This window comes from Schistocerca piceifrons, chromosome 8 (genome assembly GCF_021461385.2).
Source record: "Schistocerca piceifrons isolate TAMUIC-IGC-003096 chromosome 8, iqSchPice1.1, whole genome shotgun sequence".
Taxonomy (NCBI): Eukaryota; Metazoa; Arthropoda; class Insecta; order Orthoptera; family Acrididae; genus Schistocerca; species Schistocerca piceifrons.
In genome coordinates this window covers 12,640,401-12,667,519 of record NC_060145.1, presented here as the reverse complement: position 1 = coordinate 12,667,519, position 27,119 = coordinate 12,640,401, and the positions used below count along the sequence as shown (strand labels likewise).

At 43.3% G+C, this 27,119-nt stretch overlaps 1 protein-coding gene across 1 annotated transcript in view; it reads right to left on the bottom strand.

The window, feature by feature from the left end:
• Positions 1-27,119, bottom strand: part of LOC124711493 (cytochrome P450 4C1-like) — a 187,127-nt gene that overhangs the window by 127,773 nt on the left and 32,235 nt on the right. Inside the window, exon 2 of the mRNA XM_047241603.1 lies at positions 8,787-8,984. Within this exon, the coding sequence (XP_047097559.1) occupies positions 8,787-8,984 (198 nt within the window). The remainder of the gene's footprint in view (positions 1-8,786; positions 8,985-27,119) is intronic.

Below are 27,119 nucleotides of genomic sequence, written 5' to 3'. Positions count from 1 at the left end.
TTGCCGCATGTGGTCCTCAGTCGACATGCGTGGCACCCATTCGCGCACTGCTTCCGGTAGTTCAATGTTTCCGTTAAAGTTCTGTGAGCGGTGCTTCTGGAAATCTCAGGAACCAACGTGCAGAGATCACCCAGGGTGATCCGCCGATCTTCACGCATGCTTTGCTCAACCTGTCTCCTCAGAAATTGACGGTCTCCCGCTCTTTTCTTCGTCGTGAATTTTGGTCCGACCAGCTGCAAACTCTCTACACCACTTACGAACAGTTTTGACATCCATGCACGACTCACCACACACTTCCGTCAACTGGAGATGGATTTCAATCGGCGCACTGCCCTTTGCGTTCAAAAGCCGAATAACTACGCGCAATTCGCATTTGGCGGTAACATCCAACGGGAGCTCCATTCTCAACGGCTGCCAAGCCAAGGCTGAGCGCCTCAGCGCGGCGTGCGCATGTTTACACACAGCTCGTGAAGCACTCTTCGTAACAGTGTGACCAACTGCCACACAAACAGAGTTCAGTACTTATAAAAAAAATAGAAGACTTTACTTTTGGGATTACCCTCGTAGTTAAAGAGAGAGCACACTTCTTAAGCAGCCATTACTGAAGGCATTCGTACTGCATAGCTATTACTGCTGGTCAACAGTGTCAAGTGACCATTTCAACTATGGATCGTTTGTGGGTGTCATATCACCAACGCCTGAGGAGGTTTTAATTTCGTTCAAATTGTTTAATTATATGAACCAAAGTGGAGGTGGGTCTAGGTTTTTTTTGTTTACGATTACAGTCTGTCAGTGGGGACTTACAATTTTGCTAGCACTCGTACTCTTGCGACTTGGCTGTGCTGAAATCAAAAGAAATAAAACAAAGCTACGATACTTAAAATAGAATTCAGTGACCAACTTATAACTGAAATAAATTGCCCTTTATCGAAATTTTTTTAAATCAAGACTAAACGCAATTGAAAAATAATAACTTGAAAGGTTTCTTTTTAAAGTGATAGCATAGATTATAAATGTACTCTGGGTAGCCGTATTTGCGGTAAATTTAGAGCAAAGAGTTTTAATTTCATTACGACCATATACAGGGTGAGTCACCTAACATTACCGCTGGATATATTTCGTAAACCACATGAAATACTGACGAATCGATTCCACAGACCGAACGTGAGGAGAGGGGCTAGTGTACTTGGTTAATACAAACCATTAAAAAAAATGCACGGAAGTATGTTTTTTAACACAAACCTAAGTTTTTTAAATGGAACCCCGTTAGTTTTGTTACCACATCTGAACATATAAACAAATACGTAATCAGTGTCGTTTGTTGCATTGTAAAATGTTAATTACATCCGGAGATATTGTAACCTAAAGTTGACACTTGAGTACCACTCCTCCGCTGTTCGATCGTGCGTATCGGAGAGCACCCAATTACGTAGGGATCCAGAGGGAACGGTGATGGACCTTAGGTACAGAAGAGACTGGAACAGCACATAACGTCCACATGCTAACACCTTTTTATTGGTCTTTTTCACTGACGCACATGTACATTACCATGAGGGGTGTGGTACACGTACACACGTGGTTTCCGTTTTCAATTACGGAGTGGAATAGAGTGTGTCCCGACATGTCAGGCCCATAGATGTTCAATGTGATGGCCATCATTTGCTGCACACAATTGCAATCTCTGGCGTAATGAATGTCGTACACGCCGCAGTACATCTGGTGTAATGTCGCCGCAGGCTGCCACAATACGTTGTTTAATATCCTCTGGGGTTGTAGGCACATCACGGTACACATTCGCCTTTAACGTACCCCACAGAAAGAAGTCCAGAGGTGTAAGATCAGGAGACCGGGCTGGCAAATTTATGCGTCCTCCACGTCCTATGAAACGCCCGTCGAACATCCTGTCAAGGGTCAGCCTAGTGTTAATTGCGGAATGTGCAGGTGCACCATCATGCTGATACCAGTGGGTCATTTTCGAGCAACGTTGGCAGATCATTCTGTAGAAACGCGAAGTATGTTGCAGCTATTTGCGCCCCTGCAATGAAGTGAGAACCAATGAGGTGGTCGCCAATGATTCCGCACCATACATTTACAGTCCACGGTCGCTGTCGCTCTACCTGTCTGAGCCAGCGAGGATTGTCCACGGACCAGTAATGCATGTTCCGTAGATTCACTGCCCCGTGGTTTGTGAAACCCGCTTCATCGGTAAACAGGTAGAACTGCAACGCATTCTCTGTTAATGCCCATTGACAGAATTGCACTCGATGATTAAAGTCATCACCATGTAATTGCTGAGGTAGCGACACATGAAACGGATGAAAGCGGTGACGATGCAGTATGCGCATGACACTACTTTGACTCATCCACCGGCTCTCGCAGTGTCCCGTGTACTCATGTGTGGGTTCATGGCAACAGCAGCTAACACACCAACTGCACCCGCTTCTCCTGTGACGGGCCTGTTACGGACCCGTTTGCGTTGCATACAGTTGGCGGTAGGTGTTTTGCAATGTGCGGCACGTTGGATGCTCTCTGTCCGGGTACCATTCTGCATACACCCTGCAGGCTTCAGCTGCATTTCGTCGACACTCGCCATAGATGAGTATCATCTCCGCCTTTTCAGAGTTCGAATACACTACGGTCACAGTTCCTACAACACTACGCTATCACAGACGTCTGGTAACACGGTGTACTACAGTTGGTCTGCGTGCGGAGACGAATGCAGAATAACAATAGCAGCAAGCGCTACATGTGGACACTGCGACAGCTAGACCAAACCACAACAGTGCACTACAGCCACACTCGTAAACACGGTCGTCATCGTAAACATGTCCCTGCAGATGCTGCTCGCCGACCGTGGCCCGTGTTTGTCACAACACGCAACTGAACGTCGGAGGTTTCAAGCGCCAACTTTAGGTTACAACATCTCCGGATGTAATTAACATTTTATAGTGCAACAAACGGCACTGATTACGTATTTGTTTATATGTTCGGATGTACTAACAAAATTAACGTGGTTCCATTGAAAAAACGTAGGTTTGTGTTAAAAAACATACTTCCGTTCATTTTTGTATGGTTTGTATTAAACAATTACACTAGCCGCTCTCCTCACGTTCGGTCTGTGGAATCGGTTCGTCAGTATTTGATGTGGTTTACGAAATATATCCAGCGGTAACGTTAGGTGACTCACCCTGCATAAACATATTCTGATTGGTTTATAAGTATTACAAAACTAACCGCATTTTTCAAAAAAATCAGGTTTATTTTCACAAAATAAGACAAAGTCAGAATAGATAGTAAACTATATCGCTGACTTGACTTGTAGCTTAATTCTGTGAGGCTATGATACATTTTACAGAACAAAAGAGGGTGATTTTCCCTGGACGGAAATTTCATAAGTAAAAGGTTTACGCACGTAGTTTTTGCTACTGATGTTGACACGATCTCGATGAGAGAAGGGTTTTGATTCTAATATCGATTCTTATGTTAATTTTGAACGGGCTTAGTCTGAATTTTCGATAAAACACTGGTACTAGTCTGAAACATGTAGTTAGCACTGCGTGTTAAGTTTTAAAAGCATTTAAGTTACTTATCACAGCTAAAGAAACTCCATTAGGCCATCGAATCTATTGTTAGGCAGATAGTTTCTTTTAATGGCATGGATAACTATAATTACTTCTGAATACTATTATTACTTTTTAGAAAATAACTTGTACTTATAAGTGATTCATTAAGAACAATGGAATCTTTGTGAGAATATAATACGTTAATGATTAAAGTTGCTTATATGTATACCAAATACTCTGTGCTGGGAAACCTATATTCAGGTGCGATAGCAGAGAGGGGCCAGTTGAACTATAGGGCAAAGGCTTACAGCTAAGTCAAGTAAGCAGCAAAAAATAACAGACGAGTTTGTTTATAAAGTGTAACATAAATTAAATTGTCAATCGTACTTGATAGTGGCACAGTGCAAACTACATTAACAGGAAATTCCTTCTTTGAAACGAGAACTGACATGTCAGCAAGCGATGTTCAGAAAACCTGTTAAAGACACATAACCTGCAAAAGAAATAAGTTTTCAAATATCTCGCCTCATATTGTTGTAATTATATTTGTTACATAAAGAATTATTTGCCAAACAGAAACTGCAAACTAATTGTGTATGTTTTGTTCCCTTTGCATAGTCACATTGAGGGGTTTGGAGCGCACAATACGAGCAACTCTGTACAGTCTTGTTGTAAAGAAACAACCCGTGCTGTTTCCTCAAATTTATGCGCGATAAGTTACTTTTATTTACGTCGAGTGTAAACTGGCAGTCCTGGTACGAACTGTCGACTTTCTGCAGGTCTCCTTTCATCCCGCTGGCGTTACAGGTCTCCTGTCTCCAACAGCATCGCCTGCGAACAGTGCCACGGAGCTTCCGACGTCATTCGCGAGTTTGTTTGTCTACACACTGAACAGTGAGAGCGCTAAAATGATGGAACTTTGATACGGTTTAGTTTCAAAATCAGAGGTACTCTTCCTTCTTCTCCGCTGCGTCTGTCGCAAACTACACGCAGGAAGACATTGTCTTTCCCATCACGTGCTGATCGGTTAGTTATCTGCTTAAAGCTTGTAGAAATCCCTCTCGAGAAGTGGGTCCTTTACATTCGACGATTCACGTCGACTATTACTTTGGCCATCCTCGTCTTTTGACAAGCTTCCGTGTCGGCACTGCGGCCGAAGAGTAGCAGCTGGCACCTCCTAATGGGCCGAGAGCTGTTTACCGCGCCGGAGCACGCCTCGACGCAGCAGCGTCTCGCAGCAGTACGGATTCCTCACACGGACCTGCGCCGAGCCTGGCACGCCGATGTCCGCCTTTGTTGACCGCCGAGGACAGGGCTAGCGCAGAGGCCGGCCTCTGTGCTTTGTTTACACTGAGGTCGTAGCAGCGGCGTCTGTTGCAACACTGCGTCCGCCTCGGTGGACTTTCCACCAGACCCCAGCACCGTGGCGTCTGGCATTCTATGACCACTGCTCTGCAGCGCAACTAGCAAGATATTACACTTGAAATTTTAAAGTACCTCCGACACATAGATGGCTGTACTTAGTGATTTACGGTTGTCAAAAACATACTGCAAAAGAAAACTTCAGATAAAATGAAAAGCACAGACTGTCTCACTCCCACACACACACACACACACACACACACACACACACGCGCGCGCGCACACAACATACATAATAAACAAAAACGTAATACGCATTGGTTACTCGTATCATTTCAGTTATTTTTACAAGAAAACAAGGGAAACGTAATCGTCCTTGTATCACATTCCATGAATTTCAGTTGTAACCATCGGGTGACAACTTTCTTTTTGTTATTATCAACAACTTCTGTAATTGTAATTAGAGAATTTACTATTCGCATCAATACACAATTGTCAGCAATACGACATTACTGGCCATTAAAACTGCTACACCAAGAAGAAATGCAGATGATAAACGGATATTCAGTGGACACATATATTATACTAGAACTGACATGTGATTACATTTTCACGCAATTTCGGTGCATAGATCCTGAGAAACCAGTACCCAGAACAACTACCTCTGGCCCTAATAACGGCCTTGATACGCCTGGGCATTGGGTCAAAGAGAGCTTGGACGGCGTGTACAGGTAAAGCTACCCATGCAGCTTCAACACGATACCACAGTTCATCAAGAGTAGTGACTGGCGTATTGTGACGAGAAAGTTGCTCGGCCACCATTGAGCAGACATTTTCAATTGGTGAAAGATCTGTGGAATGTGCTGGCCAGGGCAGCAGTCGAACATTTTCTGTATCCAGAAAGGCCTGTACAGGACCTGCAACATGCGGTCGTGCATGATCCTGCTGAAATGTAGGGTTTCGCAGGGATCGAATGAAGGGTAGAGCCACGGGTCGTAACACATCTGAAATGTAACGTCCACTGTTCAAAGTGCCGTCAATGCGAACAAGAGGTGACCGAGACGTGTAACCAATGGCACCCCATACCATCACGCCGGGTGATACGCCAGTACGGCGATGACGGAAACAGGCTTCCAATGTGTGTTCACTGCGATGTCGCCAAACACGGATGCGACCATCATGATGCTGTAAACAGAACCTGGATTCATCCAAAAAAATGACGTTTTGCCATTCGTGCACCCAGGTTCGTAGTTGAGTACACCATCGCAGGCGCTCCTGCCTGTGATGCAGCGTCAAGGGTAACCGCAGCCACGGCCTCCGAGCTGATAGTCCATGTTGCTGCAAACGTCTTCGAACTGTTCGTGCAGACGGTTGTTGTCTTGCAAACGTCCCCATCTGTCGACTCATGAATCGAGACGTGGCTGTACGATCCGTTACAGCCGTGCGGATAAGATGCCTGTCATCTCCACTGCTAGTGATACGAGGCCGTTGGGATCCAGCACGACGTTCCGTATTACCCTCCTGAACCCACCGATTCCATATTCTGCTAACAGTCACTGGATCTCGACCAACGCGACCAGCAATGTCGCGATACGATAAACCGCAATCGCGATAGGCTACAATCCGACCTTTATCAAAGTCGGAAACGTGATGGTACGCACTTCTCCTCCTTATACGAGGCATCCCAACAACGTTTCACCAGGCAAAGCCGGTCAGCTGCTGTTTGTGTATGAGAAATCGGTTGGAAACTTTCCTCTTGTCAGCACGTTGTAGGTGTTGCCACCGGCGCCAACCTTTTGTGAATGCTCTGAAAAGCTTATCATTTGCGTATCACAGCATCTTCTTCCTGTCAGTTAAATTTCGCGTCTGTAGCACGTCATCTTCGTGGTGTAGTAATTTTAATGCCGAATAGTGTAAACTGTACACCTGAAATAATAATTGACTTTTAACGTCTTTTGAGAACCACTGTGTTCTCTGGCCCGTTTTCAGTTAAGAAACTTACAGGAAACATCAACTATAGCGAAGCAACGAAATGAAGACAAGTTCTGGTCAACGTTTAGTATTGTCAACGACCGGAGTTACACTCACCAAATTTTAAGAACGTTTATTTTAGCTTCTTTCTTCAAAATTAATATTTTGTAAAGTCTTTTACTCCGAATTATTTTCAGCTGACAACTTTTGTCCCCAGTAAGGCCATTACACCGCACCTGCCAGAAAACGAGAATGTGGAGAAATTCACACGGAAGGTTAACGTGTCGACGACATAACCGACGTTCAAGCCAGGTTGACGCACGGGTTGAACGACATCCACATCTACATTTATACTCCGTAAGCCACCCAACGGTGTGTGGCGGAGGGCACTTTACGTGCCACTGTCATTACCTCCCTTTCCTGTTCCAGTCGCGTATGGTTCGCGGGAAGAACGACCGCCGGAAAGCGTCCGTGCGCGCTCGAATCTCTCTAATTTTACATTCGTGATCTCCTCGGGAGGTATAAGTAGGGGGAAGCAATATATTCGATACCTCATCCAGAAACGCACCCTCTCGAAACCTGGCGAGCAGCTACACCGCAGTGCAGAGCGCCTCTCTTGCAGAGTCTGCCACTTGAGTTTGCTAAACATCTCCGTAACGCTATCACGCTTACCAAATAACCCTGTGACGAAACGCGCCGCTCTTCTTTGGATCTTCTCTATCTCCTCTGTCAACCCGACCTCGTACAGATCCCACACTGATGAGCAAAACTCAAGTATTGCTCGAACGAGCGGTTTGTAAGTCACCTCCTTTGTTGATGGACTACATTTTCTAAGGATTCTCCCAATGAATCTCAACCTGGTACCCGCCTTACCAACAATTAATTTTATATGATCATTCCACTTCAAATCGTTCCGTACGCATACTCCCAGATATTTTACAGAAGTAACTGCTACCAGTGTTTGTTCCACTATCATATAATCATACAATACAGGATCCTTCTTTCTATGTATTCGCAATACGTTACAGTTGTCTATGTTAAGGGTCAGTTGCCACTCCCTGCACCAAGTGCCTATCCGCTGCAGATCTTCCTGCAATTCGCTACAATTTTCTAATGCTGCAACTTCTCTGTATACTACAGCATCATCCGCGAAAATCCGTATGGAACTTCCGACACTATCTACTAGGTCATTTATATATATTGTGAAAAGCAATGGTCCCATAATACTCCGCTGTGGCACGCCAAAGGTTACTTTAACGTCTGTAGACGTCTCTCCATTGAGAACAACATGCTGTGTTCCGTTTGCTAAAAACTCTTCAATCCAGCCACACAGATGGTCAGATATTCTGTAGGCTCTTACTTCGTTTATCAGGCGACAGTCCGGAACTGTATCGAACGCCTTCCGGAAGTCAAGAAAAATGGCATCTACCTGGGAGCCTGTATCTAATATTTTCTGGCTCTCATGAACAAATAAAACGAGTTGGGTCTCACACGATCGCTGTTTCCGGAATCCATGTTGATTCCTACAGAGTAGATTGTGGGTTTCCAGAAAAGAAACAATACGCGAGCAAAAAACATGTTGTAAAATTCTACAACAGATCGATGTCAGAGATATGGGCGTATAGTTTTGTGCATCTGCTCGACGACCCTTCTTGAAAACTGGAACTACCTGTGCTCTTTTCCAATCATCTGGAATTCCCCGACAGTTCCAGACGGCCGTTTGAGCACTGTGAGCGTTGTACTCGAGTAAGGGGAGAATACGTAGAACAGCCGAGGCATTAAAGCAACCGCCTTTAACTTTTGTGTATTTTTCGTTAATCTAGTTGAGGAAGTTTCTGTACCAGACGTCGGGCAGCACTTGGCCAGCAGCGCGTGCAGCCAGCCACTTACCTCCGCCTGCGGCTCCAGCCGTCCCCCGCTGCCGCGGTGGCGAGTCCGCGCCCTGTGAAGGGCCGCAGGGCGTCCCACTGCCGGAGGCCGGCCCTCTCGTGGGAGCCGCAGCCCCCGCCGCTCCCGCCGCCTCCCAGCACGGCCGCCGCGTGCTCCGGGTCGGTCAGCAGCACGTACAGCCGCGCGCCCACCCACACCCTGCAACAGGCGAGAGCCGGCCGCTCACCTCGCCAGTACAGACCGCACTGCAGCAGCAGGCTGAAGTCGCCGGCCGGCATGCGTGTCGTCCTTACTGCGCTCTCCGGTCTGCACTCTGGACACACGTGACTCTGCGCCGTGGAGTTCTGTTCCTCTTTGCCTAACTACTGCAGCTTACGTCCACTCGAACATCCTTAGTATAGCCTTAGTATAGACAGCTCCAACATTCTGCGTGGTTTCTGTTTGTTCTAAGTCGTGTCTCCCTACCACTTTTGCGCAACGACGCTCTGAGCGTGTTTTTTAGGGAATTGACTAGTTTGAACCTGGGACCTGTTGCTGGTAAGGAGACGCCAGACCACACATGACATGTAGAGTTCAGAAGAGTTCAGTGAGACTAGTGATGACATAACCAAATACTTAATGATTTCAGCGTCAGCTCCACTGCACTCCCTGTAAAAGAATCTTAATACTAACTAAATTAAGTGGAAGGGGTTCAAGGCTTTCCTATTTTTAGTTAGCTGGTAAAATAACGACGAAAAAGCAGTTAAGTTTACCATTGGAAATTTTATTCTACTCACAAAACATTTTTTTATAACTTGCACTATTGATAAAAGGAAATATTTTAATACAGGATGATAAAAACCAACTGCGTTCAGCAAAAATGTGAACGAATATTCGCTGAGTGGGTTTCCAAGTTCTACAATGGATCGAAGGATTACCTATGCCATATCACATCTATAATCTAGGTTTAAATTAAGTTTCACAAATGAGAAAACTATCAAAATGGTCTACAGTGACCCTCAATTATCTTTAATTACTTATCTAACTTGTCGTAAATTACAGTGGCTGATGTGGCTTCTCAATAATTATATAACAGAAAAATCATCACGTTTTAGATTTTAACTTACGTAGCAAATGTGAATATCATGAGCTTCAATTGACAATCGACACTAGTATTACGTAAAAAGGGGATGTAACAGATGAGACTTCTGCAGTTCTGAGTGAAGCCTTACGCTCTAAAAAATGCGGCATCGCGTGCGTTCATTACCTTGTCGGTGTTCGTCAGGGGGCGACGGACGGCACAGCTCCCCGCACCTCGCCGTCTCATAAGCAACTCTCTCCTAACTTCTCCTTACTACAATTTACCGAAGTTGGTTTAAAAAAAAAAGTGTCTGGCTGTGTTTTCATCTGATCAATCAGGATCTCAATGTTAACCTTAAGCTCCGCCTACAAAAATTCTGTCTATCCAATGAGAAACGTTATACATTTCGTGGTGGGGCAATATTTTTAAAGTTTGCAACGTAACAGAGATGCGAAAAAGTCTCACGCTAAAACTTGCAGCTGGTGTGGCCCTTTTGTTGTTATCGTAAGATCTATACTGTTCTTCTGGAGGGCTCTATCTTTTAACATGGGCTGGGAGGTGGTCCTGGTGGTTACTTTTCGTGGTGGGGCAATGTTTTTAACGTTTGCAACATAACAGAGACGCGAAAAAGTCTCACGCTAAAACTTGGGGCTGGTGTGGCCCATTTAGTGTTATCGTAAGATCTATACTGTTCTTCTGGAGGGCTCTAGCTTTTAACATGGGCTGGGGGGTGGTCCTGGTGGTTATCTGCCGACGTGGGTGTTCGTCCCTTATCATAGGGCCTTCTAGCTTAACACAGTTCTGCTCTCGGCTTCTGTTCTCGTTTCTCCCCATGGAAATGCGTCTGTCTCATGCTGGGAAGGTATGACATGCATTTAGGCATTCTTGGTTAGTCTGTGGTATTCCATTTGCTCACTCGTTACTCGTATTACTTTGGTTAATTTAATGCCACTATTTATTTGGAGCTATGTGACATACTACTGGATTTGCTTATGATGTCAGGGTTTTCATGGAAGGTGTTGGATTTGCCTGACACCTTACATATCACCATCCTTCGAACTTAATTTTTGCACTGAAGTTAGGCAATGATTGAATCGTTCTCTAAGTCAGTCAAAAATTATTCCTTTATCTAAATTTTGTTGCCTACTGTTCAGCCACGTTATTCTGGTTCTATGCTAGTTTGTATTACTAATTTATATTTTTATATTCTTCCACATTATTCTCAAAAATATGTTTATATTGACAAGAGAAGAATATTTTTATTCTATTATAATTATAATTTTTTAATTATGTTCTTTCTTTATTTAAGTGTGAAGTTTGTTTTTTAAGAAATTTGTTATCGAAAGTGAGGAGTCTTTCACATCGATTTTCTTAGAAATTTTTTTTATGAATGTAGTAATGAAGTAAAATCTATTCCTAACACATTTTCTAGATATCATGTATAAGTAAAATGTTTTTGTTTCTAGACACTCATTTCAACATTGTTACACTAACAAATAAAAATTATTTCCAAGAATTGCTTTGACAAAGAAATATACATACACAAGTATTGAGATATTATCCTAACAAATGGTACAAATGTTAAAAAAAGGGAAAATATCCAACAAGATAATTTTTTATTCTTTGTTTTTATAAGGAGAAAATAAGTAAAATATAGTTATTCTTTTATTTTTATGAGGAGAAAATAAGTGGCATATAGTTTTAGTGTTTATTATGCCTTACTTTTGTTCTTTATATACTGTCCATTTCAGAACTAATGACTATTTTTTACTTAAGTCCATAGTCAATGAGTGTTATTTTCTAGTTTATTAGCTGTCTGGTGTGCTTAACTTATTTAGTTTTTCACGCATTTCTTTTGCACAAATTCTACATCACATAATTTGATTTCACACATTCACACAGTCCTATGAATGTTTAAGCATGAGGTTGGCGAATGTTTTTGCACGAAGGTGATGGACTTGAGCGGGATGGATGTGGGTAAGTATTTGATGTACAGCTTCGTTTGTCGTTCCTTGTTGGCTTTGCAAGTGTGTGTTGCTGTTATGGAGGTCCCACAATGGAATGGAGCTGTGAGTGCAGAATCTCGTGGTTTACTGGCTTTGTATGCGTGAAAGTCATCGTTATGTGTCGCTGAAAGCGGTCGTTTTTCGTTGTAATACGTCGCAGATGACTAGTTTACAATAGGATGGGGATTTGGGAAGGTATGTCGTCTATTCTTCACCCATCTTCTTTCTTAGTCTCAATCTTGCGAATCTTCAACTTCTGTTCTTCCTGCTTTTTCTCTGCTTCTTACTTGCTTCTTGGTTCTTCTCTGGGCAGGATATGGAAATATTTATTGATAACTAGTTGCTTTGAAGTTCTCCTCTTAGTAACAGTTTGATAAATTGTTTGGACATGTCATTTCTACTTTGTGGACGTTTTCTTCAGTATCGTGCATCAGCGTGCTGTTTAATAGCGGTAGTGTGACTTTTACACATATTTTTTTGCCAGTGGTGGCTTGCCCAAGCCGTCTTCTCGTCGGGCCGTTTCTTGCTCGCTCTGCTGAGTCGGGGCGTTCCAAGACCCTCTTGACCTTCCGTGTTCTGTCACAGTAGGGTTTCGCTTTGCGGGCAGATTTACTGCCCACATCAGATATAAGGGCCTCTGTTGGTCTCGCTGTTCTTTCCCTTCTCTCGACGCTTCTGCCTTGTAGGAATCATGTCTTGCTAATTACGTCCTTTTCTTTCTTGATACTTCTCGCGTTGCAACTTGTGGGTCATTGCATCTGGTCTTTGCTGGAGTTTTTACAATGGTTCTTATAAAAAGTTTTACTTATAATCATCTAACATATGTCTAGTACCTACATTGTTTTACGCCTTCTTAAAAAGCTTTACAAATTTCGGTGCCCTTTCCATGTTACAATACTAACATATTTTTAGTCTTAACTTCTACAAGAATCCTCAAATTCGTTTTCTATTTTTGTGTAGTGTCGTGGTGTATAGCATTTTAGTATTTCATGCTGTTAGACTATCTATGTTTTATCCCTTCACCTTAATCTGTGGTACTATTGGTGTTATTTTTGTTTTTGTTTTTATTGAAACTACTTTCTTTTTCCCACCTTCCTCTCTCTTCATTCTTCTCTCTCCTGACGATCTTATCTGCAACATAATCTTGAAATACTGTGCTGATTATTTACCAGTAATAAAATTAATCTTCAAACTTTTTGATATGGCTCACATGGTGAAGTCCTAAGGTTTTGCCTGTTTTTGGGTTCATTAGTTCCACAGCATTATCATGAGCAATTCGGCTAATTATGACAGGTCCTTTGTATGCAGTGTAAAACCTAAGTATTTTGTGTTTCTGTTTGCTGGAGAGATGGTGTGTTTTTACAAATACTTTCTGGCCTACTGAGAATGTTCTTTTAATTGCTGTTCTATCTCCTCTTTCTTTTCTTTTAATGGCTGCCTTTCTGATATTGGAGAGTACTGTTGCTATGACCTGTTTGTGCTGTCTACGTAGTGCAATAGGAAACCTAACATTTTCTCTGGTTATGTTTGGGGGTTCAATATTTTTAAGTACAGTAACTGGAGGTAGTAGTGTAGTGCTATATGGCATTTCATTTATTACTTCTTGAAAATCTTTAAGGTATATACCCCAAGTGTTGTGTCTTTTGCCTGCATATAATCGGCATAAAGTGCCTATGTCCCTCATAGATCGTTCTGCTGGATTTACGCTAGGTTTGTACTTAGATATGTAGATGCGTTTTATTTTGTGTTGTTTTAACGTGTTCTGCCATTGCACTGATTTGTATTGTGGGCCATTATCCGAAATTATTCGTTCCACTCGACCTACTTGTCTGAGAAAATCTTGTATAAATGCTTTACTTATAGTAAGACCTGTTGCCCGTTTTAATGGTGTCAAGGTAACATATTTAAAAGTAAGTTCCAAAACGACAAATATGAAAATATATCCATTTTTTGTGCATGGGAGGGGCCCCATCAAATCTGTCGCAGCTATTTGTTTTAATTTTTTAGGGATTATTGGAAACATAGGTGGTTTGGTTTGAAAAGTGACGTGTTTAGCCCTCATACATTTTTTTCATTTGACTAATACTGTTCTAATTCGTCTTTCCATATTAGAAAAATGGGTTGTTTGTTTTATTTTTAAAAAGCATTTCTTTGGTCCAAAGTGGCCATTACTTAAATGTGTATACCATATGTACTTATTAATTAGTTCATCTGGGATATAAATTAATCATTCATTCGTTGCAACATTTCGTCTAAAAAATAAAACATTGTTTTTTACGAGATAGTGCTGTCGAATGTCTGGAAAATCCTTACTTCTCCACTTGTGTTTGATTCCTAGTATTTTGGGATGCTGGTCCTGTTCTTTGCCTATGTTTTTCAATGCTGTCGTAATGTAGTTTTCGAAAGGTACTTGTTTCATATAGTACATTGTAAACTGGTCTTCTGCTGCTTCCAAACCTATGTTATTGGATGCACCCTGTGGACATCATGATAAAGCATCTGCTAATACATTCGCTGGTCCTGGTATGTGTGTAATAGTGAAGTCAAATAAGTGTTTAATACTAACAGTCTTAGGTAAAAATACCTCTGCTTTATCTCGTAAAATACCCTCTAATTCTCTTTTACTGTGTTCCGAAATACCTTGAACTTCTTGCAATTTTTCGTCGATTTCTTTATGGACTTCTAACATGAGTTGAGGCGATTCCCCCTTTTGTGCACACCATTCTAATTCTTCATCCTCTTTATCTCGCGTCATTCTTAATTGTTTGTTTATGTGGTGTCACCGCCAGACACCACACTTGCTAGGTGGTAGCCTTTTAAATCGGCCACGGTCCGGTAGTATACGTCGGACCCGCGTGTCGCCACTGTCAGTGATCGCAGACCGAGCGCCACCACACGGCAGGTCTAGAGAGACGTACTAGCACTCGCCCCAGTTGCACAGACGACTTTGCCAGAAGGGGATCACTGACAAATACGCTCTCATTTGCCGAGACGATAGTTAGCATAGCCTTCAGCTAAGTCAATTGCTACGACCTAGCAAGGCGCCATCACCAAGTTATATTGAGATGATAATACTGTATCAACAAGACCAATGTTCACCAATTGTGGATTAAAGTTAAGTATTCCAGCAGCTACGTACTTTTCTTTATAGCATTCATTACGTATCCTGTTTCAGACCTCACGCCAGCCTGCGTGAGTTTAAGCGCGTGCCTTTCGGCTTCCTCTCATTGTGTCTAGGCTGTCTTGCCTAGACACAACAGTTTATAACTGGTATTTCTTCTAATTTTAGCTTTTGCTCAAAGAGAAGTGTGACATTCCCGAATGTTACGCTACCTTTCCCCATATCTATTATCGCTCGTCTCTCATTTACAAAATCTGCACCTATAATCAAATCTACAGTTAGTTTAGGTATAATCACGAAGTTGGCTTCGATCTTTTGACCTTGACACGAAAGAGTTAACCTTGTTTGTCTCGTAACTTCCCCAGCATTGTTTCTAATAGGACCTCTTACTTTAATCTTACGTGTTTTCAAAATGGCTCTGAGCACTATGGGACTCAACATCTGAGGTCATCAGTCCCCTAGCACTTAGAACTACTTAAACCTAACTAACCTAAGGACATCACACACATCCATGCCCGAGGCAGGATTCGAACCTGCGACCGTAGCAGTCGCGCGGTTCCGGACTGCGCTTACGTGTTTTCAGAACTGGCAATTCCTCATTGGCATTACACTGCATGAATAAATTTTCTGAGATCGCAGTCAGTTCACTTCCGCTATCAATTACAATATTGACTGGGATATGCTTGACCATGGCCTTCACAATTGGTTGAATTTGAAAGGGTTCGTTCTGTTCTTCTTCTTCTTGCATCAACGAATCCTCCACTGAATCATACATGAGTCTTTTCAGGAATTTCCCTTGTGAATTCGAACTTTCTGTAGGATAAGCTTCGACTGCTACTTCTCTCTCTTTTATTTCCGTTTCTCTATTTCTTCCTTCATTTACGCTTTCTTCAACATCCTCTACTTTTTCCTCATACTCGTCTATCTTCTCCTTCTTCGTCGCTGCTTCCACATAATCGCATTTAAATGCTCTAATTATCGCTTCATAACTTCCTTCATTATATACGTTGGGTTGCTTGCACACTAGTAACTTATTTTCAACTTCTGTCGACTGCGCATTGTCCTCATTGAATTCGCTTTCCCTGGTTTCCGTCTCAAATAGCTCTGCAATACTCATTACTTCGTCCTTTCCTCCTACATTCGTTGTGCATGCCTCTGGTAATTAATCTTCCTCGTCAGTATTCTCCCAATTAATTTCGTCCCAACACGATATTGTTATTTTCCTGTCTTCGTTTTCATCTGGTCTCTGCGGATTTGTTTCTTCCTTCTTCTCTTCTCGTGATAAGGTATTTACTTCTCTGTTCAAGGTGCTGCAATTGTCCTGGGTCGGTGCGTCATTTTCTTTGGCATGGGCGCTTAGCTGTCAATTCGAACGTTTGCTGGGGTTTGGTGGTCTTACCTCCACCTCTTCTATCTGTATTCTCTTTTCTTGTTCAGCTTGTTGATAATGGTTTCTTTACTGATAATTTGTCGGTCTATTGGTTCTCCAGTACCCGTTCCGGTTGTCGTTATTCCCTCTGTAATAGTTGTTACCGTTCCTGGGTGAATTACAGTTATTGCCATATTCTCTTCTAAATCCATAACCGGTTCTTTGTTGAAATCTATTGTCGTTTCTTGGTGCGAAGTTATCACGTGGTTCGTAATTATTGTTTCTCTGTACTGTGTCTTGTGGATTCCACAGCTTTTTGCTTTCGTTTTCACGTGCGCTTCTTCTTTTTCTTGCATCATCTTCCGAAAATAAGAACTCTAGTTCCCTTAGAATACCTTTAAATGCTTCGACGTCATTGCCTCCGCGACCTACTAATGATTGCTGGTATTTCAATGGTAACTTCATCGCGCATAGTTTAATCAACTCTTCGTCACTGTATGGTACATCTAAGCATTGATTTTTCTTTGCCATTAATTCGAAAAATTTCACGGGACTCTTCTCTCCTGAATTTTCAAAATATGGGTTCTGTAATAATTCGTACTTCACTCTGTTCAGTGCTTCGCTGGACCAATATTGTGAGAGAAACTTCTCTCTGAAATCTTCGTACGATCGGCATGTCGCTGCAACATTTTGCATGGTTTCTGCGACTGTTCCTAACATGTGTGCACATATAAAGTCTAATCTGTGTGCTGGCGTCCAGTGTTCTGGTAATCCTACTCGGAATTGATCAATAAAAGTTCGTGGATGTAATGAGTTTTGTGTGCTGGCGTCCAGTGTTCTGGTAATCCTACTCGGAATTGATCAATAAAAGTTCGTGGATGTAATGAGTTTCCTTCTCGAAAGTGAAATTTTCTGACTGTGAGGAAATGATCGTTGTCGTACTTCGTCATAGTTCCACATGAAATTCGCGATTCTTCGCCGCTTTTGTTCCTGATCATTTCCCTTGCGTAGTATAGTTGGAGTGGTACGCAATAATTTTCTTCCATCGGTTGTGAACATGTAGCTGAATGCATTGCACTGTACTCTTCGCGACCTGGCTTTCCATTGTCTCGTATTGGTTCGGAATCTTGTCTGGCTAACCTTGCCGCTTCATTGCACGATCCAAACTGTCTTGAAACATACATTTGTGTTTCCGCATGTGTTTGTGGTGCCGTTTGTTCATCAAGAATTTCGAAACGTGTTTGTTGCTGTGCAGGCTGTCTGATTTCACGTATGTTACTTTCCGCCTATGATTGGAATCGAAAATGCATGATATCTTCGTTAATTGCTTGTTTTTCCGGTGCTGTTACAGATACGGATGTGGTTGCAGACTCAGTGCTTGTTCGATCCTGTTCACCACGCTCTTCAATGGTTTGCAACAACTCTGTTCGCAATTTCTGAAATTGTCGCTTCGTTTGCGCTTCTATTTTGACTATGCGGTTATCATATCTTTTCAGCACTGCTTTTGTGATACGTTTGTGTAACACACTGTTTTCAACAATTTCACGCGCTGTACCTGCTGCTTGTCTAGTAATTACGTTTATCTGTTTCTCTAGTTTCTTGACTTCTCCCTGGGTGTTGTTACATAATGTTTTGATCTCGCCCTGAGTGTCATTACGCAATGTTTGTACGTCCGCTTGTACCTTGTCAATGTCTGTTCTCAATTGATTGTGACCTGTTATTAAGTTTCCTATCACTTCTCGAGATTCTCTTGCCTCGTCTTCAATATGACTTAGGTGTAACTGAATTTTTTTGTTTTGTTCTTTAATCTCACGCAATTGTCTCGTGGTTTCTGCAATTTGTTTCGTCGTTTCTGCATTCTGAATTTTAATTTGGTTCGCAATTTCTTTATTTTGTCTTGTCATGGTTTCCGTCATTAATTGTAATAATTCTGCCAGATTGGTGGGTCACATTGCGTTTTCTTCCGACGTCCTACGCTCTGTGTTTTCGCCCAGTTGTTGGTTTCCAACCGATTTCATTGAACTGTGCGGTGACACGTTTCTGCTCGAATTCCTTGTACTCTGTGGTGAGGGAGCTCTGATTACTTGTACTATGGGTTCTACGTATTCAAGACGCAAGTTAGAATCCTCATCGGTTGTCTCTCTACCTTCCTGCTCCTCTGTCGTATGCTGACTTATGTTTTCTATGCCTTGACGTACATTATCCTCGTTATGGTGCGTTATCTGTCCTATTTCTCGCGATACTGCATCGTCTGTTGTACTGTCCTCTATTCTCTGTCCGTCTTCATGTTGGGTCTCTACCTCAATTCGGTCAAGGTCTCGATCTGCCATTGCTAATCTTTCCGAATCCCTTATTTTCTGTTTTAAAAGCAATTCACGCGCCCTACTTCGCGTCAACATGCGCTCATACGATCTCGCGCGTTTCATAAACTTTTTGCACACACGACTTGACAATCAATTCACTTACTTGTTGGGTCAGAACCAGCTTGTCAACGATGTATCCGCCACCTGTGCGCTTGCATTGGAGAGAAAACTTAATTCTAACAATATTAAAATTCATAACTTAATTATGCTATTGTCTCTGCTAAAATGAATCACTGCAGCTACTGTTTTCGACTATGTATAACTTTAAGAAAAAAAATTTTGTTACAAAAATTTTTCAACAAGATATTTTTCTGACCTAGTTAGGCATTTGGTCGACCTTCAATCAAGGTATTTTACCATCCTGGCAGGGTCCCCATTCTCTAACATTCTGCGTGGTGTCTGTTCTTCTAAGTCGTGTCTCCCTACCACTTTCAAGCAACGACGCTCTGAGCGTGTTTTTTAGGGAATTGACTAGTTTGAACCTGGGACCTGTTGCTGGTAAGGAGACGCCAGACCACACATGACATGTAGAGTTCAGAAGAGTTCAGTGAGACTAGTGATGACATAACCAAAGCTTCAATTGATGATCGACACTAGTATTACATAAAAAGGGAATGTAACAGATGAGACTTCTGCAGTTCTGAGTGAAGCCTTATGCGCTCAAAAATGCGGTATCTCCTTACTACAATTTACCGAAGTGGGTTTTAAAAAAAAATATCTGGCTGTGTTTTCATCTAACCAATCAGGGTCTCAATGTTAACCTTAAGCTCCGCCTACAAAAATTCTGTCTATCCAATGAGAAACGTTATACTTTTCGTGGTGGGGCAATGTTTTTAAAGTTTGCAACGTAACAGAGACACGAAAAAGTCTCACGCTAAAACTTGCGGCTGGTGTGGCCCTTTTAGTGTTATCGTATGATCTATACTGTTTTTCTGGAGGGCTCTAGCTTTTAACTTGGGCTGAGGGGTGGTCCTGGTGGTTAGCTGGCGACGTGGGTGTCCGCCCTTATCGTAGGGCCTTCTAGCTTAACACGGTTCTGCTCTTGGCTTCTGTTCTCGTTTCTCGCGTCTGTCTTATGGTGGGAAGGTATGACATGCATTTAGGCATTCTTGTGTTAGTCTGTGGTATTCCATTTGCTCACTCATTACTCGTATTACTTTGGTTAATTTAATGTCACGATTTATTGGGAGCTATGTGACATACTACTGGATTTGCTTATCATGTCAGGGTTTTCATGGAAGGTGTTGGATTTGCCTGACACCTTACATAGCTACCAGGGAAACCTGGCGTCGCCCAGGTGTTCGTCTACAGCTGTGCGTCCACGCCCGTACCTAACATCGTCTGGCCTTGTGCTTCATGTGTGTGACGTCATTCCTCCTGAAATACGTGTCACACAATGATTAATTTTCGTAGGTGCATTCAGGGCTGTATGGGGATAATGTCTGCAAAACGTGTTGCGTATACAGTTAGTAACGACGAAGTAAAAAATTTAAATGTATTGCACGATGCAGCAGTTTTTCACGCTCTCACTGTTTATGACGTCATATCCATTGAAGTACGTGTCGTCCAATGGTGTAATTTTGGAGTTGTATTCAGAGCTATATGTGCACACTGTTCGCAGAATGTGGCGCGAATACAGTCGGTAGTAAAGAAGTATTAAATTAGAGCGTCATGCCACTTTTACTGCACGAACAGTACAAAAACAGCGGGAAAAAAGCCATAAACTTTTTTTTCCTTTCGTAAAGCGTTTATTAACGAATCTGTCAACAGTTGCAGTACTTACGTTTGGCGACTAGTTTCGAACCTTACGGGTTCATTTTCAACCCTGGGCTACTGAGTCTGCACTGACAGTGCCTGACCTTAACAATGAGCATCACAGTGGCGACACGTGCGTTACAAAATATTTGCAGAAGGAATGTCGCAATCTTAGCAAGTCCGAATCGAACTCCTTCCAACGTTTCCTAGGGGCTGTTCTCTAGGAAAAAAATTGTAAAGGTTTGAAATTATGTGTAAAGGTTCCTGCAAGTCGCTAAGTGCTATCATTGTGAAAAATAGAATTAAATAAGTCTGGTAATTCACGCGTTTTGGGCTACGCTTCTTTTTCTCTCCCAGCCCCACCTCTCTGATACGCAGGTGGTTCACGGCGACTGATGCCTGACAGTAAGGTATAACTGTCCCAATCTTGCTTGAAACCTGTCCAGTGATTTAGGACGAGATGTCGAGCATACGTACACATACATACATCAATTATTACAATATGTATGGATTCTCGGTCCCTGTCCAAAATTTATACGAGGTCTGTTCAGAAAATTCCGCAACATTCGTAATTTCACACAAATGGTATGTTGAAACAAAATACGATTGGCATCCCTGCACATGCCTGTGTTTAATGAAAAACTACCGTAAGTTTCATTGTTGCCTGTCTGCCAGTTATTGTTCAGTGCTGTACCGAGCATAACGTTGTGTCGCACAGTTTGCGAATTTCGAGACGGCAAACTTACAGGAGCAACGCGTCTGCATTAAGTTTTGCGTGAAACTGAAGAAAACCTTTACAGAGACACACCAAACGATGCAGGACGCCTGCGGTGGTGTTGAGACCGAGGTTCAGTCTTCACAATGAGTCGGCAAAGGTTCTCCAAGACTAAAAAATTCTGGTCATGTCAGGTCAAATGTCAAAGCCGTGCTGATCGTTCCCTTTGACTTTGGAGGATTAGTTCATCATGAACTCGTGCAACAGGGACAAACTGTTAAGCGATGGTACTGTGGGGACGTGTTGTGACGCGTGCGAGAAAACGTGAGAAGGAAACGGCCTGAAATGTGGCGAGACAATTCGTGGCTCTCGCATCACGATAACGCACCCGTACGTTCATCCCTGTTGGTGCGAGACTGCTGCACAAAAAACGACATCACCGTGCTGCCACCGAGCGAGGTGGCGCAGTGGTTAGCACACTGGACTCGCATTCGGAAGGACGACGGTTCAATCCCGCGTCCGGCCATCCTGATTTAGGTTTTCTGTGATTTCCCTAAATCTCTCCCGGCAAATGCCGGGATGGTTCCTTTGAAAGGGCACAGCCGACTTCCTTCCCCATCCTTCCCTAATCCGATGAGACCGATGACCTCGCTGTTTGGTCTCTTCCCCCAAACAACCAACCAACTGTGCTGCCTCATCCTCCGTTCTCTCCAGACCTGGCCCCTGCGGACTTTTTTCTATTTCCAAAGTTGCAAATCCCGCTGAAAGGACGAAGATTTGCGACGATAGACGAGATAAAAGAAAATTCGCAGACGGCGCTACGCGCGATCCAGCGAAAGGCGTACCAAGACTGCCTCCAGCACAGGAAACGACATTGGGGCGGCGTATCAATTGTGGAGGAGGGTATTTCGAAGGAGCCCATTCACAATAAGTAAAAGGTAGGCGAAGAAAAATTTCGCGGACAAAAAGTCCCGGAATTTTTTGAACAGACCTCTTACATCCCTCCCACCAGGGAAAAAAAAAATCACTGCATCACTTAATTGACGAGATTCGCCGACGCCTGATGATGTGTCCTACCAACTGGTCACTACTTTGATGGTGTTTCGAACAATCTGAGGACAACAGCACTGGCTTTAGTTTATTCGTCATCTCATTACTGTTCAGCGGTATGGCTCAACAGGTACCCACAGCCATTAAGTGTGTATTCGGCTCAGAAAGGACACCCACGCTGTACCCAGTACGCTTCTGCCTACAGCAGTTCATTGCCTCCCAGAGCTAAGCGACGTTCTACCACCTCGCGCAGAAAGAGAGCAACGTCTTTCTCAAACAAAAGACTCTTTCTCTTCCTACACGCGGCATCGCAAACTGTGGTTCTACAATCCGACTGAAATCTCGTTAACTCGTCTGCAAAACTGCCGCACTCTGAATGCCTGGACAGCCTGGAAATCGGGGTGGTCGCCTTCTCCCCAGCAAAGCTTCCTGCAAGACGAAAACCGAACCAGGCTGCAGTCTTACACGCGTCACCCGGTGCGAACCGAATGGGGTGACAGGTGGGAGAAGCAGCTGCCGCCCCCACAGCCAGCCACGGCGGGACACACGGGGGCGGCCCACGGAGGCAGAGGGCGGGCGCGCCGGCCGCTCTGGCCGAGCGGTTCTAGGCGCTTCGGTCCGGAACCGCGCGACCGCTACGGTCGCAGGCTCGAATCCTACTTCGGGCATGGATGTGTGTGATGTCCTTAGGTTTGTTAGGTTTAAGTAGTTCTAAGTTCTAGGGGACTGATGACCTCAGATGTTAAGTCTCATGATGGTCAGAGCCATTTGAACCATTTTGAACCACCGCCACTGGGGCTGGTCCAGGCCCCTCCACTGACCACTTCCTCCGGGTCTGTGGGCGACCTGCGTCGAGCTGGCTCCAAAGCAGTTGAGTAGTTAGAAAATCTGCACAAGGGTCTTTTGTGGGTTTTTTTCCTTTCATTTCTTTAACTGATTTATAATTTCTCTATAATTCTTAACTGAGTTCTGGCTGTCTAGGAGCATCAAACACTATATATAATGAGGAATCAAAAAGTTCCTGTCAGAGGGCGTTGTTGCAAGCTGTATGCAACATAGCGCGACTTCGAAGCGAGTACATAAGCACCGACCTACAGGCATTCGTGTCTTTCTACATCTACATGACTACTCTGCAATTCACATTTAAGTGCTTGGCAGAGGGTTCGTCGAACCACAATCATACTATCTCCCTACCATTCCACTCCCGAACAGCGCGCGGGAAAAACGAACACTTAAACCTTTCTGTTCGAGCTCTGATTTCTCTTATTTTATTTTGATGATCATTCCTACCTATTTTTCACATTCGGAAGAGAAAGTTGGTGACTGAAATTTCGTAAATAGATCTCGCCGCAACGAAAAACGTCTTTGCTGGAATGACTTCCATCCCAATTCGCATATCATATCTGCCACACTCTCTCCCCTACTACGTGATAATACAAAACGAGCTGCCCTTTTATGCACCCTTTCGATGTCCTCCGTCAGTCCCACCTGGTAAGGATCCCACACCGCGCAGCAATATTCTAACAGAGGACGAACGAGTGTAGTGTAAGCTGTCTCTTTAGTGGACTTGTTGCGTCTTCTAAGTGTCCAGCCAATGAAACGCAACCTTTGGCTCGCCTTCCCCACAATATTATCTATGTGGTCTTTCCAACTGAAGTTGTTCGTAATTTTAACACCCAGGTACTTAGTTGAATTGACAGCCTTGAGAAATGTACTATTTATCGAGTAATCGAATTTCAACGGATTTCTTTTGGAACTCGTGTGGATCACCTCACACTTTTCGTTATTTAGCGTCAACTGCCACCTGCCACACCATACAGCAATCTTTTCTAAATCGCTTTGCAACTGATACTGGTCTTCGGATGACCTTACTAGACGGTAAATTACAGCATCATCTGCGAACAACCTAAGAGAACTGCTCAGATTGCCACCCAGGTCATTTATATAGATCAGGAACAGCAGAGGTCCCAGGACGCTTCCCTGGGGAACACCTGATATCACTTCAGTTTTACTCGATGATTTGCCGTCTAGTACTACGAACTGCGACCTTCCTGACAGGAAATCACGAATCCAGTCGCACAACTGAGACGATACCCCATAGGCCCGCAGCTTGATTAGAAGTCCCTTGTGAGGAACGTTGTCAAAAGCTTTCCGGAAATCTAGAAATACGGAATCAACTTGAGATCCCCTGTCGATAGCGGCCATTACTTCTTTCCGACGTGCGTGCGGTATATGCCGAAACGTGAACTGTGGCGACGCTATTACCAAATGAGTCCAAACAGGAATGACACGCTGTTACTCTTCCCTCGACAGCCAAGTACAAGCACCGCTAGACGTCCATCAGAAAGTGAAGAATCTGCACGGGACAGCATGTCTGTTGAAAATCATCGTCGTCAAGTGGTGCGCCAAACTGCCAGAAAACAGCAAATGTCGCGACGCAGGAGTCACACCAACACAAGTGGCAGACAGCCGAGCACCCGCCCTACAGTCCTTCTGAAGTGTTGTGAGACCGCGCTAGCTAGTTACATAATTTCATTTTCCAAAACCCATTTCCACCGTTTTCATCGAAATAGTGCTGACCAAGTCCGTTTAAGGCAAAATATGAATGATTCGTATGTTTGAATGGCTACGTGCTGGGAACCAGAGATTACGAAACAGCGCAGTGGTTCCAATGTAATAAAAACTAACCTATTACTTCTACGGCGTATCTACAAGACGTACACGATGGGAATTTTATAACCAAACATAATTCACTGATTGATTTTTTTAGATACTCGACCTGACAGTTACTGAAGAAATGATAATAATTTTATTATGATTGACAGTAAGAAAATGATTTGAGCATCTATACAGAGTATTAGAATACATAGTACTGACTACTAGCTAATCAAGTTAATACTAGCAGTACTTTTATTACAGCTGTTTAAACCTCCGCTTAGAAAAATTTATGAATGATTGTGCTGATAAACCCCTTATGTTATTTGATTTTCAAACAGCTGAGCAAAACAACGTACACAGACATTTCCCTCTTCACTTATTTAGATCATCAATAAACTGACACACAATATTTTTAGCGCAACGCAGTCTGACTTTCAATAATCCCTACAAAAGAATGGCCCTGACTAACAATAACCTATACCTTTAATGAATCACTTACCTCACAAAAATCTTCGTTACTCGAACTACTGCAATACAGCGAGCGCCAATACTGCCAGCTAAATAAAAGATTCTAACTACTGAAGTCACTAACTGCTGATAGGCATAGTTAGCAAATGAAAGATTTTGATAGAGAACAAACAAGGTATTTACCTTAATAGTGTTCAAAAGTCATATATATATATATATCAGTTCATGACATCCAGCCTTACAAATGTACTGTCTCTGATGGACACACGTCCAGATCATCCGCTCTCAAAACACCGTCATCTCTCTCCCCACATCCACCACTGCTGACGGCTCACCTCCAACTGCGCAACACTACGCGCTGTTCACATCCAACTACCCAACACTACAATAGCGAATATTACAACAGTGCCAACCAGCCACAGACTGCATACAGCACAGCCAGTGATTTTCATACAGAGCACTACGTGGCGTTACCAATATACGAGGGCTATCCACAAAGTACATTACGTTTTGGAATTAAAAATAAATAAAGTATTGGAAATTTTTTTTATTATATACAGATGAAAGCCACACTCAAATACTACTTTTCTACATAGTTGCCATTTAAATTAAGGCACTTATCGTAGCGATGGACGAGCTTGGAAATTCCTTCGTCGAAAATTCGGCCGCCTGCGCCTTCAACCACCTCTTCTTGAAGCTGTGCGTCGCCATCAAAACGCTGCATAGCCAACCACTTCTTCATTGCTGGGAATAAGTGGAAGTCGCCCGGTACCAGGTCGGCACTGTATGGCGGATGAGGAAACAACTCCCACTTAAAAGATTTGAGAACTTCACGAGTGGCATATGCCGTGTGGGCCCGGGCGTTGTCGTGAATCAGCAAGATCTTTGAGCCCCCTGTGCTTGTTTTGTATTGCTCTTCTGAGGTTGTGCAGAGTTTGGCAATACCTTTTAGAGTTTATTGTAGTGCCTCTTTCCAGGAAATCCACAAAAATCACACCTTTTTTGTCCCAAAAGACAGTCGCCACGTGGTTGAAGACGCAGGCGGCCGAATTTAACGACGAAGGAATTTCCAAGCTCGTCCATCGCTACGATAAGTGCCTCAATTTAAATGGCAACTATGTATAAAAGTAATATTTGAGTGTGGCTTTCATCTGTATATAATAAAAAAATTTCCAATACTTTATTTATTTTTAATTCCAAAACGTAATGTACTTTGTGGATAGCCCTCGTAAAAACCTAAACAGCCTACCTACACTGTTATTGTTGCTGTTTCCGCCAGTAATGATGACAGTAATAAAATAATAACAAAATAACAATAATAATAATATGTGTTAAAATTACTCTCTTGGTCGCGGAGGTTTTTATTTTCAAATTTCAATGTCGCGTTTCGCCTGTGGTAGGCATCTTCAGATTACAGAAACGTCTCTCGGCGCACGCCGTCCATAAACTGATCACACGATGCGAATACATCGGAAAGATGCGACTGGGATATGAAGTAGTTGAAAGTACCCAGTGTCTGTCAAGTGGGTACCTCACTCGCTGCCAAGCGTAGAGGGCGCCGCACGGGTCGAGGGCAGGTACACAGATCCAGACCAGAGCTTCGTGGCACGCGAGCGAAACGTGTAGGAGCTGCCCCGCTCACAAAACACGGAATGCGCAAAAGTGCGGTAACCGGGCCTCGAGTGCCGGTACAGCAGTAGAATCAGGCAGATGCCGCTGGACTACTTGCACCACTTCTGCGCATTCCGTGTTTTGTCAGCGGGGCAGC